Source organism: Carassius auratus, chromosome 28 (assembly GCF_003368295.1).
Source record: "Carassius auratus strain Wakin chromosome 28, ASM336829v1, whole genome shotgun sequence".
NCBI classification, from domain to species: domain Eukaryota; kingdom Metazoa; phylum Chordata; class Actinopteri; order Cypriniformes; family Cyprinidae; genus Carassius; species Carassius auratus.
Window position 1 is genome coordinate 20597231 of NC_039270.1, and position 22040 is coordinate 20619270.

At 38.3% G+C, this 22040-nt stretch overlaps 1 protein-coding gene across 5 annotated transcripts in view; it reads left to right on the forward strand.

Annotated features, from left to right (window-relative positions):
• Nucleotides 1–22040, forward strand: part of cep112 (centrosomal protein 112) — a 179452-nt gene that overhangs the window by 140891 nt on the left and 16521 nt on the right. For 3 of the 5 annotated variants that reach the window (XM_026208354.1, XM_026208357.1, XM_026208358.1), the window contains 3 exons: nt 6538–6627; nt 13971–14072; nt 18731–18795. In XM_026208354.1, the coding sequence (XP_026064139.1) occupies nt 6538–6627; nt 13971–14072; nt 18731–18795 (257 nt within the window). Of the gene's footprint in view, nt 1–6537; nt 6628–13970; nt 14073–18730; nt 18800–21590; nt 21925–22040 lie in introns of those variants that run through there. The other 2 variants (XM_026208355.1, XM_026208356.1) reach the window with 2 other exon arrangements.

The following is a 22040-nucleotide window of genomic DNA, read 5'->3' on the forward strand; positions in this document are numbered from 1 at the left end:
TTGAGGCAAATGCTGTAGTTAATAGTTAGCTAATAGTGAGTATGTGTGTAGTTTGGTTTGCAGTGTTTTCATTTGCAATGCTAACATAATATATCAGATTATTTTGAATAATTGTAGAACATCTCTCCTCAAAAGACTGCAATACTTCACTGTGAATTGCTTATGGTTAGGGATATTTTCACATCATTAACCACAACCTTAAACACAGTTCTTTTTTTCTTGTTTTGTTCTTGTTTTCAGCAATAGAAATAGTACAAGAAAAATCTATTTTTTTTTTCTTTCAGATATGGTAGTATATAATATCTGTTACACAAGGGCAGTTAAAGTAGTTTACTTTCATATTTCTATTTCCTATTCTCAAAAGACTTCCAAGGATCAGGTCTGTTTTAATTACACCGCACACTGCACTGGACCCTTTTTTTTCTCCCACAGACCGCTCTGTGTTTGTAGTTTGCTGAAGGATTTGTGAAGGACGTGTTGGCATGCTCAGCTCTTGGCACGGGAGAGTTGTGGATGGTATTGAACTGTTATTGTTTGAAAGCAGCAGTCACTGTGTCAGAACCACAAAACACCAAAGCAGAAAGGAAATAAAGCAAGCCCTGTGTACCTCAAATACAGCTTTTACAAACCCAATATCTGCCTCATAAAGAGTCACAGGGGCGCTGCCAGAGGAGAAAGTCTATCCCTTTTTTTTGTTGCATACCATAGGAAATGGATAAACAAATCACAAAAGAACTAGAAGGTGGCTCTTTTGACTTCAACAAGTAAGCAACAGCATAGCAATAAATCAGCTAAAGCTCAAAAACCACACAGCAACAATAAAAAAATACAACACCTTAGCAACCACATAGTGACACCCTGGCAACCACACACTGCACCCACAACTGGTTAAACAACACTGACATCCTGTTGTTTATGTATTTTTATGTCCACACTTTATTTTAAGGTCACTTTTATTTTAATATCGACTAAGATTTTTCCTCTATAAACTGCTGTATGTTAATAGTTAATAAGGTAGTTGTTAAGTTTAGGTATGGGGTGGATAAAATAATCTAAAAAGCAATAATATGTGCTTTGTAAGTACTAATAAACAGCCAAAATGCTCGTCATATGCATCCAAGGATGAATCGTTTGCTGTAAGACCAAGTACTTATGTAGGTACTATTTCTGGTACTTTTTAAGGTTATGAAGGTACTTTTTTTTTTCTTTTTCATGCTGACTTAATTAAGTTTAAATTATAAAAGCTATCTGCTCTTAATAAATAAGTTGTTGTCGCAAGCAAAACTCTCCTTCACATCCATCATTCGATAGTCAGGTTAAAGACGTTACGACCACCACATCCACATTCCCTGCTGTCATCATCCACCTAACATCTGCGCAGCTGGAAGACAGACCGAAGCGAAGGGACGAGTGTCTGTAATTTAGCCGCTCGAGCTCGCTCTCACACACGGCCACATTGAAGTTTGCACAGCCCTCTAGCCCAGAATTGCACTTCTATATTTTTTAAAGTGCTCTGGCTTGTCGTCATTAACGGATCTCTTTAATCTGATGCTTGGAAAACTTCTTAAAGCAGCACACTGCAAATAGAAATTCCACATAAAGAGCCGGCTAGTGCTAACAAAACATGGGCTGCAGTTTAAGCACAAATGCTATTTTGGGGATTTCCGTTTTTCATTTTCCTTCCTAATTTTGAATGCTTCCCTATTCACATTCAAAAGTGTGAGATGACAAAGTTTGGTATCATTTTAAAGGAAACCCTTTGAAATTACATAAAACACTGTTGAAATTGATAAAAATGACAATATATGCTGTCTGTGTTATAATAAATAGGGGAAAAAACAAGGCGCTTTTTTATTTTATTTGTGTAAACTGAAGTTTGAAATAGTATAGCTCAGGCAATGAAGGGCCTAGTAACTTTAGACCAATTTCATGTTTTTCTAGCACATGTCAGCTAATAGAGGAAAAAAGAAATTTCTTTCTATCTTAATCTATGCAAAAGTTATTCTATTCCAACTGAAGGAAGGAATAATACCATTTTTGTACAAAATTTTAGTCTAAATAAGTATGAAGTCATCTTTTGCACACTTGCAGTATGGAATAATGTGATATCTGTATATTATTTTACAGAAAACACTCAGAAGTTACATAAAAAGCTGCTGTTTGTGACAAATAGTATTATTTATGTTGTTTCACATATGATGAACCATCTCAATACAATGTGCTTTTTTGTGTGTATGTTTTCTGAAATCATATTAGGCAATAGCGACATGCATAGAATTATTAAAATATCTGGTCTGTCACAGTCTTAAATAGAATCCACAATTTCCAGCTTAATATCATTTCATTTATGTCTATTCTGCATCATGTAAAGATTGAGAGACTTTGCCTGTCTCAAGCATGTATGATATTTCATATTTATAGCGTGTCTGTTTGTTATTATTCAAAACCAGCGATAAATCCGCGTCCCCGAAGCTTCAACGCGAACTTCGGAGCGTCAACAAACTAATTTATGTTCATCCACCCAGTATACTGTACTGTTTACTGTATATTCACTGAAATGCGGTCAAATATGAAAATTATGAAAATAAACAGATAAGCTTATGGCTAGCGGAGCTTCGAGGCTTCAAAATAAAGAATGAAATGTATAAAAGCAAGTATCACGCGTATACGCTTACCAGATGCGCGTCCTGACCTCTCCACGGCGACGGTGGTCCTCCATAACTTGTATTATGAATATTATTCATTGTTAATCCGGAGATTCTTCCGCGTGTAGTTTCCCCCTCGCGTGGTCTTTGTTTAGAAGCAGCCAAACACTCAATCTCCCATCGGTCAGCGGTTCTGTGACGTCACCGGACGGAAACAGGACGGGGCAGTAAGTGACCCCCCTGTTGCGGCTATTCGCACCTCTGACTGGTTCAAACGGCTTTTGAGTGACAGCTATTTGGACTAATAGCGCTTCACAAAGAGATCAGATCTGTATAGCAGGAAAAAGGCTTTAGAGCGCATCATATGAGTTAGAGGTCTGGTCAGCGCTCACAGGGCTTTGGACCTCTATTGCGCACTTGTACAGAACGCTTTATATCTCAGCAATGGAAGCACGCAGAAACGTAAAAATGGTCTTGTTGGAAAGAAGAGATTCTAATCTAAAAGATTATATCGAGTATATAGGTATGCGTGGCTGTTTGCGGCTGACTGAAGCGGTGCAAAATGTATAAATAATAAGGTGAGAAATTTTACATCGCGATTCTGTTGAAGATCATTCGATCTGTGATTGTCACACAATAAAATGATCTACATCATCAGATTCCTGAGAATGAGAGCTTTCTTGTGATATATGACTTGACTGTTTTGTGAAAAATATTTTAAATACACATTCTTACGAAAACGTATTCGCAATCGTTAGATGGAAATTTATGGGGGGGGGAAATATATTTCTTAGCTTAATTTGACTACTTTATGTATCATAAAACCCCAATTAATGGTATTCTTTGTAAAGAAAACACTCTAAGCTTTCAAATGAACCCATTTTTGGGCAAATGCCATATAAGGAAGGATATGCAAATGAGACACAAACATGTGACATGCTATTTTCGGACCCGGTACCGGGTCTGCAGAGTTTAAGAGGTTAAAGAGGCCCTCTCTTTTTTCTTTTCTCTTTTCTTTTTTCTTTTCTGTTGCCTTTACCCGAGGGAGACATACTTGCCTTATCGTTTGGTGGACCACCCAAGAAAAATGACTCTGGTCTCACCTTTGAGTGTGAGTGAGCTTTTAAGCTCAGAACTTGCACATCCACATCTCTGCAGGTCCGTACGTGTGTGAACGGTGTATTAGTTGTGTGCAAGTGTGTGTTTTAGTAATCTGTGGGGATAAACAGCTGTTGAAGAAAACCAAGAGGGCCGAGACAAGAAAGTGAGAGAATAAAGGCCATTGCCATGCCTCTCTCTCCATTCAATCCCCCTTCACTTGCCCCCAGGAAATCAAATGTTCCACGTTTGCCGCTTGTTTAGATTGATCCCACTCTGGCTGGCTGATAAAGAGCGTATCGCCCTGGCCATCTGGACCCTGTTTGGAGAGATTCACCATAGAAAATCACACGTTCACGCAGAGAGGAACAACAGCTGTGAGGTTGCTATGCTTCCCTCGGCCCTTCAGAAGGTTTAGAGGGAAAACACAAGGCGCTATCAAGGTGTATCCTCAATCGAGTGCAGCCGTGGAGTCCGGGAGACCTAGGGTTCACGGCGAAGTGGCCCTTTGAGTGGTCTCTCTGTCCCAGGAGATCAAATGAAATGGAGCCTGTAGTGCGACGGTACACAAATCCACTTTAGGAGCTTGTCTTTTCTGGCCTCCTTCACCTCTATGCTCAGCTTAGCCAGTGACCTTTGTCCCGTCTGGAAGGACATGATGTGCTCTTCAGGAGAACATCGGGACAAAGGAATCACCCACAATGACTCATTCAGGCTGTTTATTAATGAGAGCTGCAGATGACAGGGTCCTTTTATGACAAAGACGGAGATATTTTCAACCCCTCACCCCACCCCAGCTCTCAACTGTTTCGTAAATCTGCTAGGAACCACATGAAAGACTCGGCTCATAACTGTCAGCAGTCTTCCAGGAAACATCACCGCACAAAGGCTGTTACATTTCTGGGGTCTGCTAGCATTCGGGTTACTGGCTTGTTGTGTTTCATCAGATGTGGATTGGTATACGTGAAGGTCATGGCTTCTTTGCTCCCTAAATTTCCCTCTAGGCCTGTCCAAGGAAAACTTTCTGTCACACCTGCCAACAGGTCTTAGGTAGACACTGTATTTATGATGTAAATAAAGCTACAATGGACAGAAGCATAGTTTATTTACTATGCAATACTATTTTAAGGTTAAACTAAGGTTTTTTGTCGATTGGAAATGTTTTGAAAAATACTTTCACTGTTTTGTTGGTTGATTGATCAGTGTGTGGTCACATGTTATTTTAAGGTCCCATTCTCACTATTATCAAACCATTTACTGCCTTTTGCCTTACTTTTGCCTCAATAAACTCCTAATTTGCTACTTATTAAAGGGGTCATATGACGCGGTTTCGATTTTTCACTTTTAAAAATGGACAAGCTCTTGGTGCTTAAAAAAAGTCTCAAAGAGATATTCTTTACAAAAGTTAAGTCAACCACGCCATCCTAAAACAGCCCCACATGTCTACGTCACAATGTGGAAAGATTTGTATAACACGCATTGTTCATGCAAAGGATGAAGGTGTGAAGTTGTATTTACAACACTGTTCCGGAACAGTTCAACCCAAATATTAAGATATGTGCAGTGCATTTTATGAAGAACAAGGACTGTTTCCTGTGAGAGTAGCCTACAATGCTGGTGTCTGTTTGTATAAAGTGTGGGCAGTAACAGTAACAGTCATTTGTAATTGGTTTTACTGGTTTTGTCTCATTGCACCGCGATACACAGGATCGCAGTATGGTAAGGGGTGTAACATTTCTGTCACACGCTTGAGGTATTCGGCCAATCCCAAAGTTTTTCTTTGATTACACTGGTCCTTGTTTGTTTTTACAATAGGATTTAAATAATGCTGTTCATTTTATGCTTGACAAGGGTCGATAAAGCTGACATTGTCAACTTCCATTGCATTACACCATCACTGACCTTTCACGCTTTTCAACCAGAAAGTCATGCCTTGTACTCCGCAAAAAATAAATAAAAACAATTACTGATAATTTTTTTTTTTTTTTTTTTTTTTTGATTGACTAAAGTCAGTTCAGTGGGAATTAAATATGATTTTTCCATTTACCCACTGCTTTTTATGAATTAAAATTAAATGGTAGCTAGTCATTTATGAGCTTGTCTGTATGAAATTAAATCAGTCCATATGCCTGTTCATGATTACATCCGTTATGGTCACAAAAATATAAAATTATGGTTTATTGTAGCATCTTATATGCTTTAATGAAGTGTGTTTTTCTTTTTCTTTTTTTTTTTTTCTTTTTTATTTTGTTGCATCATAAAAGAGAGTCATGTTGTATTGTGTCCAAGATGTGCCAGTTAAGAATGATACTTAGCATTTGTCCAATCAGAAATGTTTTGTGATTTCTTAAACCGATCTAGCAGGCCTCTAAGGTGAACATCTGCTTTGCTAACATCCTATTTATTGATGTATGTTATTCCTGTTTGACATCACATATCAGATCACAAGGCTGAGGCTCCAATATCTACTTTACTGTACTGATTTTTCTGCTTTTCATGGTGGGTATTCAGAACTGAAGTGTACACTTGTGCTAGAAACATCTGGTTCAAGAGAAAAACCTTGCCCAGAACCCTTTTCTACTTGGCCCTTAAAAGTAATGAATAGCTGATTTTATTCTAACTGGTTTTGAAATGAAATGATAGGATGTCAGCTGATCTAATTTTTTTAAGATGTATTTGATACCTTTTGTCATGGATCTGATTGATGCTTGGCTTTATTGACAGTGATGCTTCTTTCCTTCATCTGGAATCTGCTTTATCTCTAATACTCGATTCACTCAATTTTCCCTTTCAGGTTCTTCAAGAACGTGTTGAGGCTCTGCAGAGACAGCTGCATGCCGTTGAGAAGAAGTTGATGAGCCGCGAGCTGGAATACCAGGAGCAGGTAAAATTACAAACGGCTTGGACCTCAGTGCATGCCACGTCCCCTGGAGGGCTAGGAAGAAGCAACATCTCCTCACTGTGTCACTGATATGCCCTACACACATTTTACACATTCCATGAGAACCGGCTTCAAGAGCCAGAGCCCTGGGCCAGGAATGCTGTCCCCGTTTCAAAGGGATTTCTCAATAATAACAGGCTACTTTGACCTTGAGTTAAAGAAAAGAGAGGGAGAGAGAGCTAATTAGCTGATTAATAGCTCCGGGTGGGTCTCTGGACCTGCTATGCGTGTAGAAACACCCTTTTTATCCTGGAAACCTCTGGTGACCTTTACTGGGCTCCTCAGACAGTTATTGGGATGTTCCCTGGTCTGAAGTATCTGTTCACCCACAAACGGGTTCTCTTGAGGAACACCTGCACTGAGTTGGCACTGTATTTTGTGGAAGAGCCCCAAAGATGCTTTTATCTGAATAAGTGCCTGTAGATTAGTGGTCAGGCTGTGTTATGACAATCATATGCCCGACACCTGAAAATTAGGAACAACTAGATTGTGTCTAGATTGCTTTAACCGTAAAGTCAACATGAAATTAAAATGTAAAAAAAAAAAAAAAAAAATGAATGTCAAACATAAAGAACAATGGGTAAAGCTTTATTTTACGGACCAGTTCTTACCACTATTATTTTATTTTAAGGACCAGTATTAACTAGTTGCTTATTAGCATGCATATTAATAGCATATTGCCTGTTTATTAGCACTTATAACCCACATATTAATGTCTTATTCTCCATGACCATATTTTAGATCTCTTAGTTCTAACACATACCTATGTATACTTAAAAACTACATTGCTAACTATTATTAAGCATCAAATTAGGAGTTTACTGAGTCAAAAGTTGTAGCTAATGGTTAGTTAATAGTGAGAACTGGTCCCCAAACTAAAGTTTTACTAAAAAATGCATTCCCAAAACGACTTGCACTCTTGAAACGCCCAAAATGACAGAATAACCAAATACAGAATGTTTACAAAATATAATGTATGTTTCCAACATCTAGGGCCCTATTTTAACGATCTAAGCGTATGGTCTAAAACGCAAGGCGCAGGTGCTCCTAGGACGAGTCAAAATACACTTTTGTTAGTTTGATGATGGGAAAAATGTCTGAACATTTTCAGAGTCTCATCTCCCATTCCCTTTAAGAGCCAGTAGCGCTCACACAATGGCAGATTTGCTATTTAGACAGCAGAATTTGCAAGTTTAGCGAAGACTGAACTCTGTGCCATTGACTTTAGAACAGGTTTTAGTTGGTCAGTGGCACAGTCTATTTCATTTGCTTCAAAATAGCAACCTTCAATGTTAAAATCATAGGCTAATGATCATGAGGCAGTCAAATCCCAAATCAAGATAATATTAAGTCCCACTTACATTGTCACTTTATGAAATATTTCACTTTAGAACACCTCTTTCATTAAAAAAGTTAAAAAAAGTTAAACTGTTAAAGTAAAAAATTGCAATCCATTTTACGTCTTTAATGTGTGTTTCTGTTAAACCAGGATGTTTAACAAAAAAAATATCAGGAATAGTTAGTAACAACTATCACTCCAAACTAATTTTTCTTTTCTATAGAATTGCAGTTTGTTTTCCCTTTAAAGGACAAAATAAACTATAAAAGCTTGATATTCTATGCTGTGTTGTCATATAGAAATGTGCAGCATGATCATTCTTCAAAAATCTTCTTGAATATGAGGGTAACACTTTCTGAGGATCAATTTTGATTTCATTCTGACTAGCCCTGGAGACAAGACCTCTGCTTTGGAATGCGATCACCAACCCCAGGCCTCTTTAAGAGACAGAGCGCCTGCAAAGAACATCTACTCCCACCTCATAAACCCTCACAGACACTCCACATCTCAAACGCTGTGCATGTGTTCGTGAGAGAGGGAGTATATGTAGAAATAAAGGCTGAGAGGCCTGCTCTCTTTTCAGTGCAGTTGATATTGCCCCAGTTTATCTTCCAAGACATGTCTTTGTAATGCAATCCTCGGCATGCAAAAACAGCCCTCTTTTTGCCCAGACTTCAAACAGATGTTCCTCGCTCGGTTGCTTCGGGCCCCTCCACGCCTGCTTGGCATGAAATGTCGGCATGGCAGCGGCTTGTTTCTGCGCAGTCTCGCTGGCACGCAGGATGAGACGATTACAGACACAAAGCCTTCGAAACAGTTAAGTTACGGAGTCCTCCGAGAGGTATCCTCCCGAGGCACAGTAAGGTGTTATTTTCATATTAGGATGGATTTGACATGTTAGTTAAACAGGAGCTATTCGCTGCATGCTAAGTGTGCTGAACACCTGCAGTGAGTCTTAATCTTCCGAATCTCCCTTCTTCTCTGGTGAGGGTGAAGCCGAGCTTTTGATTTAAGCATGGGATCTCGGGGATGTCAGTGATGATGCATGTAACACTCCCAGAGCTTTTAATTCTTTACTTGCTTTATTTAACTTAAAGTATGTCATTTCTTTAAGACCAAATGTTTTTCAAAAACAATCATTGTTTTTCAGTAAGGTTTCTGAACACTCCCCCCATCTGCCACTGGTCAAACAGACTCTCCCTCCTTAAACTCGGTAAACGGTATTGATATGTCCGATGCTTAAACAAACGAATTGCATGGGACAGAAGGTCACACATTAGTGTGGGAACCAATTCTCACCATTAACTACGACTTTTGTCTCATTAACCTCCTAATTTGCTAATAATTAATAGTTAGTAAGGTAGCAGTTAAATTAAGGTATGGGGTAGGATTAAGGAATCTAAAATATCTTCATTCAGAATATGTGCTTTATAAGTACTAATAAATAGCCAATATGCTAGTAGTATGCATGCAATTGGTGCCTAAAAAAGAACAGAAACTATGAACCAATGTTAACACTTTAAATATGTAAAGCCAAATGATGCCAACCAAAATCTTATTATGCCAACCCCCAAAGACAAATGATCTCTACTACCATATGGAGTCACAAAAACTTTTCAAGACCCAATCAAACCCAGATTAGTCCTGTCCTGTCTGTTTTTTTGTTTGTTTGTTTGTTTTTTGGTTAGAAACATATCAGATTAAACCAAAAAAAAAGAGCTGCAAAGTCTATTTGATGCTATTTTTTATTGACTTAAATATTGTATTGTATAAACAAATTATGTTGTTGCATTGTATAGTTACTATTATTTTTTGCCAATGACAGGGTCATTAGATTTGGCTATGAATTTCCACAGAAAAGATGCCTAAACCTAAGATCTGTTCCTCTCTGCTGCCAGCGCACTGTAAAGTGCCGTCATTTTCCATTAGCTTCCCATTACCGCACCGGTGCTACTGTGGAGCCCCACTCCACTGGAGTGGCACTTCATAAATCATACTTCTGCTTCATAACTTCATAAAGAGCCTCCTCCAACCTCTAATTTCTGTTCACATCGCTCCCAGCCTCTTGAAAAGGCTTTTTTTTTTCAGTTGGCGTGCTATTCAGAGAGCTTCATACTCAACTAGTGCTCTTGACTCCAGAACCGCCAATTTTTTGACTCAAAACTTTGTGAGTGGTGCCGGTTTTTGATGTACCCTTGTGCATCTGACAATGTTTTTGTCACTTTACCGTGTTTTTTTTTAAACGCTTGTGCACTCTTTCTCTCTCCTTCACCCCTTCATTAGCATACATCAAGCTCCTGACGACATGACAAACTTTATTTGAACATTCAAAGCACTGAGGTCTTGCTGTTTTCAGCTGGCAGCTGTCAAAAACCCCAGCTAGTGACACCATCCTGCATCGCGCAAATTCAAATGCAGGCACAATCTAAAGACTATATATAGATGAAATAGTGTCATTTTAAGTGAGAATGGTGCAGAAAGGAGACTGCTGCTGTCTTCAAAATGGAGATTGGTTTGTTAAACAACAAAGAATACTTTTTAAAAAGGAAAGGAAGATGAAATCGTTCAGTTGTGAAATCTGGAAGCTTTTATGTGCAGTGCATTAGTTGATCGAAGTAAATTAAAAATAAAACACAAAGCCTTACTCTCAAAGTGTAGGTTTCAGGTGTGATTGTAAGGACCTGTCAGAATTTTAGGGCTGGACTAGAATATTCGATTATTCGAATATTCAGTCTGTGGGTTGGCATTCGATTTTCAGTTTTTAGATTCAAATAATTGTTTTTGTTGTTGTTGTTGTTTTTTTTTTTGTTTTTTTTTACACCTTACTTTCTTCATTCGCAGTTGAATATAACCAAATATAATATAACTTTTTTTTACTATCGGGCCAAATGGTTCTAAGGACTGTCAGGTACGGTTACAGTTGTATTTTGATTACAAATAGTTCTTGGCCCGGAATTCTAGGCACTGTTAGACAGCCGTGCTTAGCCGTGCTGTTAAAGAGTGTGTGACGTTGCCACTCCGTTTCCTGGCTATCAGTTTCTCCAAACAGCCACGTAAACAGCTAGGCTACATTCCATATATTAAAAAAGAAAGAAAAAAAAGTATTGCGATGGTTTGGTCTGTGGAGGAAACATTTGCGCTTATTGATATTATACCCACCGTCGCCTTCTGTTTATTTTATTTTCCACTTCAAAAGTTGTCTTTTTTCTATTATTGAACGAAGTAAATATCAGATAAAAAAAAAAAAAAAGGAGTCCCAAAAAAAAATATCTGATCATCATCCATATCGCTGTTTATATTACACTTGCATTACCAAGGCAAGGACTGACGCATTTGTATTGCATTACAAAGAGCGCCGTTATAAGCACCACGGTGAAAAGTGAAGCTGTATCCATGCTGTAACCATTATATTTATGGTCCTTATAGCCATAAATATGCTATGTGTATTAATGCAATATCAACAGACATTATTGGTGAATTACACTTCCGCTCACTCTTTAGTTTGTGGACCAATTCTTTAAACTAGTTGTTAAGGTATGCAGGTAGGATTAAACACGACAGAAGATATTTTGGAAAATGTTTCAGTTTTTTTCCATACAACTACATTTTCAGGTGTCACTAACTTTCATTGTATGGACAAAAATAATTGAAACACGCTTTAAAATGTCTTCTTTTGTGTTCTGCGGAAGAAAGAAAGGACATGATGAAATGATTTTTGAGTAGCACTCATTAATGGACATTCATGTTTTTATTTATTATTAATATTATTATTAAGTTGATGCCGTCTTTAGTGGTGTTCGCTTAGACTAGTATCACAATTGCTCAAGCCCCCAGTTGCTCTACTAAATGAGCTACAGAAACTCTTAGATTAGATTATATTAGATTAGATTCAACTTTATTGTTTTTATACAGAGTACAAGTACAGAGTTAATTTCACATCACAACTTTGCTATTAGAGCCTTCCAAAAAGAGTATTATTATAGTGATAGCATTGGTATTTAAACAAAACAAAAAAGTGGTTAATAATGTGAGTTGATTTATATTAGCCATGATAAGATTAAAGAAAAACCAAGATACTAAGTTTAGATATATCCCTAGCATTGTGGTGATGAGTTTTGCACATGAAAACACCACTCAGCTTTTCCTCAGAAAATATCAACATCTAGTTTGACTCCTCATAAGGCTACTTTGTAAATGAGGTCTAAACCTCTTCAAATCACTGACACTGCCAAAGGTGAGGAGTTCAGTTGTTGTGAGGTCCTCCACAGTCTCATGCATTAATACCAGTACTATTAAACCCAATGCCAACCCCCCACCCAACCAGTCCATTTAGCCATGCTGTTAGCACTCAGATGCTAAGAGCCATTTTACCCTGGCACATTTTTGCTCCATCTTGTGCTGATCTCATTGCGCAAATAAAGTTGTATGTAATGGGATGTTAGAAAGATACAGCGGCGCAAGATGGCTCCTGTTCTCAAAAAGCTGTCTGGCTCTATATGAAAACCACTCCCCCGTTTCCTTTCCTTCACAGATGCCTTTACCTCCCACTCTTTGTGGCAAACATTCATGGCATGTCGACTTCAATTACACGTGGGCCTCCCGATACAGTGCGCAGGGCTGGGTCTGCTGTAGTGTGTACTAGCTGTGTTGCATGGAATGTGTATGATGAAGAGGGTAATTGAGATAAAGTCATTGGGATTGGAGGTTGGTGGAGAGAAGTACAACATGCTCTTATGAGTCCAGCATCTACCGCTACATCACAAGAACCCTCAGGCCAAATATGGTCAACTAGACAATCAGATGTTGTCTCGATAGCCAATGCTATAATTCTATTGGGGATAAAATCACTCAGACAGGAGTCTCCTCTCACAATGGATCTGGTTTTTAGTTACCAAATGTTAAAGCTCATTATAATCATAATTTTTTTTTTTTTTTTTTTTTTTTTTTTTGAACCAAGTTCTGAAGTTCATAAGTAAATTGATTGACCCCCTCAACTCAATAACATCAGAGTTTGTAAAATGAAAAGGAGGGCAGTGAGCGGGGGACAATTGGCTAAATGGCAAAGGCCTAGTCTACCGCTCACTGTGGGAATGAAAAAAGAACAGAGAGCTGTGTTCAGATAATGTATACTCTTCCTCTTTGAAGTGGCTTCCAATCCTTTCGTTGTACCCCGGAAGATTAATTATAGAAAGCCAGAACAATCAGTTAAATCCACAACAGGAAAATTATTTCAAGAAAGGCAATCATCTTTCTTGTTGGCTCCTCTGTTCTCTCAAACAAGGCGAATATTTAACATAAAAGATGGTGGACAGAGACCTCAGTGTATGTCTGAAACAGTCAGCAGAGAGCCAGACTAGACCCAACAAGATCCAGATTAAGGCCTAAACCAGTGTTCCTGTTCCCTAATCTAAAGTGTTACCCAAACACCACAGAATGCAAGGGACTGAAAATAACCAGACATGGCATAACAACCAAATTTTTCTCCATATAAAGATACTGTATGTAGACATTTGTGTAATTGTGTGTACCAAACCAAAAGACCTGTATCAGTTCAGTTCGTAATGTACAACTGCAGCATTAACCATGGTACTGATGTCTATACAACAGATGAAATGTAGACAGTGGCTATTCTAGCCTCAGAAAAGGCATAGTTTTCTCTTTTCTTTAAAAGGGGCCCTCAGACATGACTTTTCCTGTCCTCTGTGCAACACGTCTTCTACTTTCCTCAGTTTGCTGACAAAAAGTGTTTCTGTGCTTGAGTGTGTGAGGGAAGAGGGGAAACCTGCCAAAGTTGTATGTTCAGTGTATAGTCTGCACTTGGTAGACAGACAGGCTTAGTTAGCGGTACTCTTGCCACAGCTTTAGTTTACCGAGAACTGACCACAGTGTCTGACAGTCTGATAGAGGCGGGACATTTTTTAAACTCTTCCCCTCTCTCCTCGTGTAGATCACACACATCCGTCAGGAGTGTGAGTCGAAGATCAAAGGCCTGATTCCCGCAGAGCTGCAGCAGGAGCTGGAGGACACCATCACCTCACTGAAGTCACAGGTGATCAAACAAATACACACACCACAAGAGCTCCCACTGGACACACATAAACAAATAAATGTTAGTGTTTCAATTTATTTTTGTATAGCAGGTCTGAAAAACCACTAGCACAGGCACATCTGGACATTGCGTAATTTCATATAAATGGACCTGACCGCAACAAATTCATAAACACACCTGGAGCAGTTATATATACAGGATTATGTGCATTATAGAATTGATAGTTCTAGTCCTTGATGCTGATTGGTCATTGCCAGTGGTTTATTCATGATACTGCTTCATCAAGCTACTGCTTATGCCTGCATAGCACTTATAGGCTATTGTTATTTTGGTGTAACACTTAAGTATAGTTTCTTTGTGTCATGCAAATTTCATCACAAATTGGCTGTTTAGTACTTACAAAGCACATATTCTGCATTGTCATATTCTACATCCTAAATTGAACAACTACTTTAATAACTATTAAAAAAGCAGAATTAAAAAAAAAAAAAATTGTTACAGCCAGCATTTTAATGGTTATATAACAAAACAATTAAAACATTAAAAAAGAAAAGAACAAACATTAAACAATGTATATAAAAACATCCTTGTACAACTCATTTTTATTTAAGAATTGTCTATTTAATCAGTTTGATTAAATAACTGATTATTAAATTTATACAATTTTTGGGTTTGGTTTTCATCTAAATTAAAACTTACATTTTTGTGTTAGTGTCTCAGTAAAAAACTTTTTTTTTTTACATTTTTTTTTTTTAATTCATAAAAGACAGTACAGTATAGTTAAGTGGTACAATGTAAGAAGAACCCTATGATAGATCAGCCATCCAAGATGTTTTCCTGTCTATGGCCTGAGACACTAAGAAAATAGCCCATACACAGGACAAGCAGTTTAGAAGTAAAGAAGCAGGACCATTAAGACACCTCATGTCACTGCAAGTCTCCTCATTGCCTGCAATTGACAGAACACAACAGCGAGTGGTTTACATTAATACTTCATCAAACAGCTTATCCAACCTCGCTACAATAAACTAATTCTGGCCACATAACCCTCTCTTTTCTTAACATGATGAGTACCCGCTTGTCCAGATCATGGTACTTCTGGTCTTCATTCTTCACTAGTGGGATTGACTCCCAACAGCTATGAGAACAACTAACACCCCAACCACATCCAAACAAAGCTTGAAGCCTCAGCTGCACTAGACCTCACACGCTAAACACATAAATTGTTGAAAAAAAACAACCTAGGCTCATTAGAAATACGTGACTCTGGCTACATTTCTGCAAAACTGCAAAAAAGTACTATATACAGTACAGACCAAAAGTTTGGACACACCTTCTCATTCAGAGAGTTTCCTTTATTTTCATGACTATGAAAATTGTAGATTCACACTGAAGGCATCAAAACTATGAATTAACACATGTGGAATTATATATGGAATTATAAACATAACAAAAAAGTGTGAAACAACTGAAAATATGTCATATTCTAGGTTCTTCAAAGTAGCCACCTTTTGCTTTGATTACTGCTTTGCACACTCTTGGCATTCTCTTGATGAGCTTCAAGAGGTAGTCACCTGAAATGGTCTTCCAACAGTCTTGAAGGAGTTCCCCGAGAGATGCTTAGCACTTGTTTGCCCTTTTGCCTTCAGTCTGCGGTCCAGCTCACCCCTAAACCATCTCGATTGGGTTCAGGTCCGGTGGCTGTGGAGGCCAGGTCATCTGGCGCAGCACCCCATCACTCTCCTTCTTGGTCAAATAGCCCTTGATGCCTTCAGTGTGACTCATAGTCATGAAAATAAAGAAAACTCTTTGAATGAGAAGGTGTGTCCCAACATTTGGTCTGTACTGTATATATCAATGGACATTTTAGCTGAAATGAACACTAGAGGCAGTGAAACAGTAAAACTTTTCTTCCTTTTCATGCATGATACAGGGGCAGGTTATTGATTAATAAAGACTTGTTTTCACATTGTGCCTATTTATAGCTTCAAATCAGCCTTTACCATAGTGAATGATTTGTAAACTAACTCCAAGTGGGTGTCATTGATGTGTTCATCTGATTGAGGTCAAAAAGTTGTGCAAGTTCTGAATGAGCCGTTTTAAGTAAATGCTATTTTATTGGCTGGGAGGACATTTTGAGTTCTGAGCATTACAATATTTTTTTAATGACACACTGAAGTCTTTTATTTCCAAACATCAAGGTCCATTCATTTTCTCATGACATGAGCCCTTTAAAAGTAGAGTACATTAATCTGGTCTGACCATTTCTAAAAGAGGAAGTAAAAGAGAAGAAATGTAGCCACATATCATCATCATCATCATTGCCCTTCATCCCAGCGGGGGTATGGGCCGTCAACCACGAATCTCCAAAGTCCTCTGTCCTGAGCCATTCTTTCTAGCTGGTTCCAGCTGTAGCCCATCTTTGCAATGTCTGTCTCAAGGTCGGGTCACCAGGTATTTCTTGGTCGGCCCCTCTTCCGCTTGCCTTGGGGTTTCCACTTCAGCACCTGCCTGGTGACATTAATTGGCTGGCGGTTTGCGTAATGTGTGCCCTATCCAACCCCATCTCCTCTTCCTGATGTCTTCTTCAATGGGAAGTTGGCCGGTTATTTACCAAAGATTGGTGTCTCTGATGGTGTCAGGCCAGCAGATCTGGAGAATCCTTCTGAGGCAGCTATTTATGAAGGTCTGTAGCAACATCTAGGAGTCGCATATATTTCCAATGGGTTGCAAAAAAACAGTGAAGCATTTGTGAAGCAGTGGGATCTTATTGCATTTGCCATTGTTTGGAGTTTCCACAAATTAAAGTCTAGTTTCAGTATTCTGTATTACAGAGACACTTAAGAACAGCCTTATTTGCTGCTTATTATACATATTATTATTGCTGCTTAAGGTAGTTGATAAGTTTAGGTATGCGGTCGGATTAAGGTATCTTAATTATAATCATGGAGAATAAGGCCTTAATAGGTGCTTTATAAGCACTAATAAACCGCGAATATGCTAGTAATAGGCATGTTAATAGGCAAATAGTTAATAGTGAGAATTTATCCTTAAAATAAAGTGTTACCAAAATTACAAACCCAGCACATTAGTTCTACTGTAAATGACAAAGCATTTGATTGTTTCTGTATTATTTGTTTTATAGTCTCCAAACCACTTAAAAGTCAAACATTGTTGATTTGTTGATAAGTGGAGTGCATTTTACACCAAAACTCAAAAAAAGCTGGGTTTTCAGCCCCTTCGTATGAAGTCCTGCACCTCTGTTCTTGTGATCAGTCCACTTCCCTTCAATACCTCCACATTTGGTGTCTTGTAAGCCATCGCAGATTCCTGTCCCTTATCTAATAATGCAGAGCAGTCAGACCCCTCGTCTTTGAACTCAAATGGCTCTTGTTTATTTGATTTCTTGGGAAGGGGAGGGGGTAACAAGTGCTGAAAGTTCCTCCATAGACATGGATCTAATTTGGCCATGGGTCTTTGAAGTCTCTGGTCCAGTTCATCTCCTTATGTGCAATTACACCCGCCAACCACATTAAAACAGGCTTCAAGGGCTCCGGCCAGGGTCTTATTAGTTACAGTCAGCCTTGTTCTACACAAGTCTGCGGCAAGAGCATTTTTAAACATTTAAAATCTAAACAATAGCCCCTCTTTGTCAGGCATGGTCCGGGGCCCCTCAAACAACATTTCGAGATCACAGTTCAAAGCCCCGGCGCACGCCTCTGAATAGCTCTGACTAGATTCTTTCAGAATCACAGCCACAGCTCTGTGATCTGATATGTTTATACGTTGTAATTGGTGACCAGTGTGGCCTCCTCTGTCCTTGAATATTTTGAGCATTGCACATAGCAGTGCATTATTTTAACAAAACCAGTGGCCGTTTAGGAATCTAGCCATAGTCATTCTTTTCAGAGTCAGAGGCATGCATTTGCAAAGATGGTAACATTAGATTTGCTCTGAGGTTTGCTTTGTGTATCTTGGTTTCCAGGAAAATCGTCGCAGAACAATGTACATTCTTTTCAGGCTCATACAATATTTAAAAAGCCAGAATTAACCAAGTGTATTTCTTTTTAAAAGAAAATATTTTTATAAAGAATCACATTTGCTCACAGCAGATCTACAGTGCTGTATTGACATACATTTTTGTTACTCACTATTGTTACACATGGTAAAAGCAATTGTTAGAAATGAATGGGGTTGCATGAATCATTTGTATTTTTTATTTTCCACTGATAGTAGGCAGATAAAATTTCTGAACTCCCAGTGGGTGTCATTGATGTGTTCATCTGATTGAGGTCAAAAAGTTGTGCAAGTTCTGAATGAGCCGTTTTTAGTAAATGCTCTTTTATAGGCTGGGGGGACATTTTCTGAGTTTTGAGCATTACAATACATTTTAATAACACACTGAAGTCTTTTATTTCCAAAGATCAAGGACCATTCAGTATCTCATGACATGAGCCCTTTAAAAAGTAGAGTACATTAATCTGGTCCGACCATTTCTAAAAGAGAAAGTGCTTTAACAGTTGTTGGTTTACCATCCAGAATCCTATGGGCTTCTTATATATTAATTTCTGTTGAGCTCCTACTCTTCACCGGAGAACTAGCCCCTAATGCTCTGGGAATGCTTGCACGTGTTAATGATTTTGTTATTTATTCTGCAGGTCAGCTTCCTGCAGAAGAGGGCGTCAGTCTTACAAGAGCAGCTAGATGCTAGTCACATCAGGAGGTGAGGACCTGGACATCATTTTTCACACACAGTAAATCCAGCCTCATGTCAGCTGTGCATTGTCTATTTATACATATATGCAGTCATTTTAAAATGCACAGGTATTTGTGTCCTGTCAGAATGACTGTCCACAAATATGACAAGTGCACAAGACACCCCGCTGCTATTTTTGTCCAGGTTTGCAGTATAGAGACACTGTAATTACTGATACACAAAAGTACCAAACGCAGTTTGTTTTACAGGCCGTTTCGAAATCATGCAAAGAAAACCTGTGAAACCTCATGCCAAAATGCTGCATAACAGTCTGATTGGAGCTTGTGGTGTTTATAAGTGCTTTGTCACACTTTATTCTAAGGTGCATTTCTCGCTGTTAACAGACTATTAATTATGACTTTTGTCTCCACAAACTTCGAATGTGCTGTTTATTAATAGTAAGTAAGGTTAAAATTTGGTTTTGGATAGGATTAGGGATGTTGAATATGGACATGCATTAATATGTGCATTGTAAGTACTAATAAACAGCCAATATGTTAATAATAGGCATGCTAATAAGAAAGTAGTTAACAGTGACAGTTGATCTCTATACTAAAGTTTTACCTTGCTTTCACAGTGAACAGACAGTGTATGTGTTGACTGATCCTGAGACAAGCTTTATAATAAAGAGACCATTAATGTGTCCCGGCGATTGTTCCCGGGTCGATTTTTGTCCCTTTTCACATTGCCAGTGATTTTCCGTAATATGTGCGTGTGTTTTCACACAACCCATAAAGGTTCCCGTAGTATCAAGTGACATCAGGATGTGACATGTAATGTAGGAGTTGAAACCGCTAGGCACGTTAACTTTCACTTAAGCTCTTGTTCACACAGCGCTCGTTCCGGGACTGAACCCGGCAATGTTACTAGGTCCCCAACCCGGGATCAATCCCGGGACGTGTTTGCGTTCACACAGAAGGCGATCCGGCAATGTTCCGGCAATTTTCTGGGACCAACGTGCAGTGTGAAAGGGGCATGTAAACTATAAACCCTCCCCCACCAAAGCTCTGACTGCTGCATGTGTTGATTGGCCGTTTTGATCAGAGTAAACTAAACAAACAATGTCATGTGTCAGTTGTGGCCACTGGTTGATGCTCATTTCCTCTAACACTATAATTGTTAACTAGTTACTGATTAAATATTGACTGCTGGTGCAGCCTGAGAAAGAGTAGGGATTCTAGACTGATTTCTATCTGTTCACGTTCACACTTGTTATTAACATCAGTTTTTTGCTATATATGTATATACATGTAAACATACTTCATGCTCTGTATGAATGTTAACCAATGGCTAATTTTAATCTGCAGTCCCTTGGTTACCATTAAAAAAAAAAAAAAAGTTTTTAAAAAGTTTGAAATTGGCTCTGAGCTGTTTTAAATCCCTGCTTAGAAAAGTTGCTCTAAAATTACATGGGCCATTCAACTGAAATTTGCTACTTGATTTTTTTTTAGGCCACTATGTACGAATAGTTTTAATGTACACTTGAACATTACTAAGAAACAAGCTTTAATGGCCCTGTCCCAAATGGAACACTTCATGTGTACTTGCGGTCTTAAGACTTACAATGGCCGCCACATGTCCGTTAAGTCAAAGAGACCATAGGGTGTCCCATTTGTCATTTTAGCGTTCAGAAGGTTGCTCATGAGCGCCCCCTTTGTGCCATTATGCACCCTCAATCCGCACTTCTGCTGAGTCCGCACGGACAGGAGGGACTTCTACCCGACAGTTAAAGCGGCATTACATCATGAAGGTGCAGACTCAAAGTGAGACAACAAGGTTTTAGGGTGCCATTTAGGACAGGGCCAATGGGAGCAACATACAGGCATTTTAGGAATTAACACAGAATTTATGCAGTAAAAAACTCTTTATAGGGACCAATTTTGACTATTAACTACTAGCATATTGGCTGTTTATAAGTACTTATAAAGCACATATTAATGCATTATTCTGCATGACCATATTTTAGATTCTATGATACATAGACACTTACTACACTATACATACTTACTAAATGTAAATAAGCAGCAAATTATGAGTTAACGGAGTCAAAAGTCGTAGTTAATAGTAAGTTAATAATTATTATTGGTCCCAAACTAAAGTTTGACCAAAGTTTGTGTTGTGAAATTTTTCTATTAGTCAGCATTTCCATCTGCTGCAACAGTAAATATTTTGATGCACTGAATCGGTTTCCGCAAAAATAAACTCCTTGGATGGCTATATTGACAGCGAGTTGTTATAGCATCAAATGCAATGCAATGAAGAGGTTGTGCCTTAGGTGCTTTTTATTTATGTTTTATCATTATGTTTTTGTGACGAGTAGTTTTTGTAGCTATGATAATAATTATATTAAATACTGGGAAGTATTGGAAGTTTGGAAGCACAAACCACACCTCATCTCATAAATCAACTATTTCCTGGTAAGCTATTGACCAGTCCTCAATAGTACACTAAATGTAAAAAAAAAAAAAAAAAAAAAAAAGAACAACCGGACAAGTCAACAGTTACATCCAAACCCTATTTTAGATTATTTTCATTCATTTTTTTCACTGGCACGTTTTCTACACAGTAAGTCCAGGCTTTCAATAAAATACATTTTCCATTGTTACAATGTAGTTGTCCTGTGGTGTGATCTTTAAACATATGCTTGAAGCTTGGATATTTTGTTTTAAAAACCATGTTTCTTTCAACACATCATAATTACAACCCCAGTGTGTCTCTCTCTCTCTCTCTCTCTCTCTCTCTCTCTCTCTCTTGCCGTATAGGTAGTGGATGTGTCAGGCCATTCATTTATGTCCTCTTGCAGACTTGTAAGGCAAGCCCTTCCTGATACACATGCGACCATCCTCATCCTGGCTCAACGCTGTATTCATGCTGCATTTGTCTGATGTGCCACTTTTTTAAGCCATATTTATGTACCAAGTCATTGTATTTATTTTGTTTTAGTTGTTGTTGTTGAATTCATTGCTAATTATAATGTTTGTCTGTGAAAAACATCATTAGTTTTTTTTTATTATTATCATTATAATTAGCATTATTATTACATTTTTTGAATGACATAAATTACATTGTTTCACAAACCCCTGAGTTTGCATTGTTGTCATTTTCCTGTTGGCTTCAGTTAAAGAGGTCATCGGATGCCCATTTTCCACAAGTTGATATGATTCGTTAGGGTCTTAATGAAAAGTCTGTAACATAGTTTGGTTTTTAAAAAA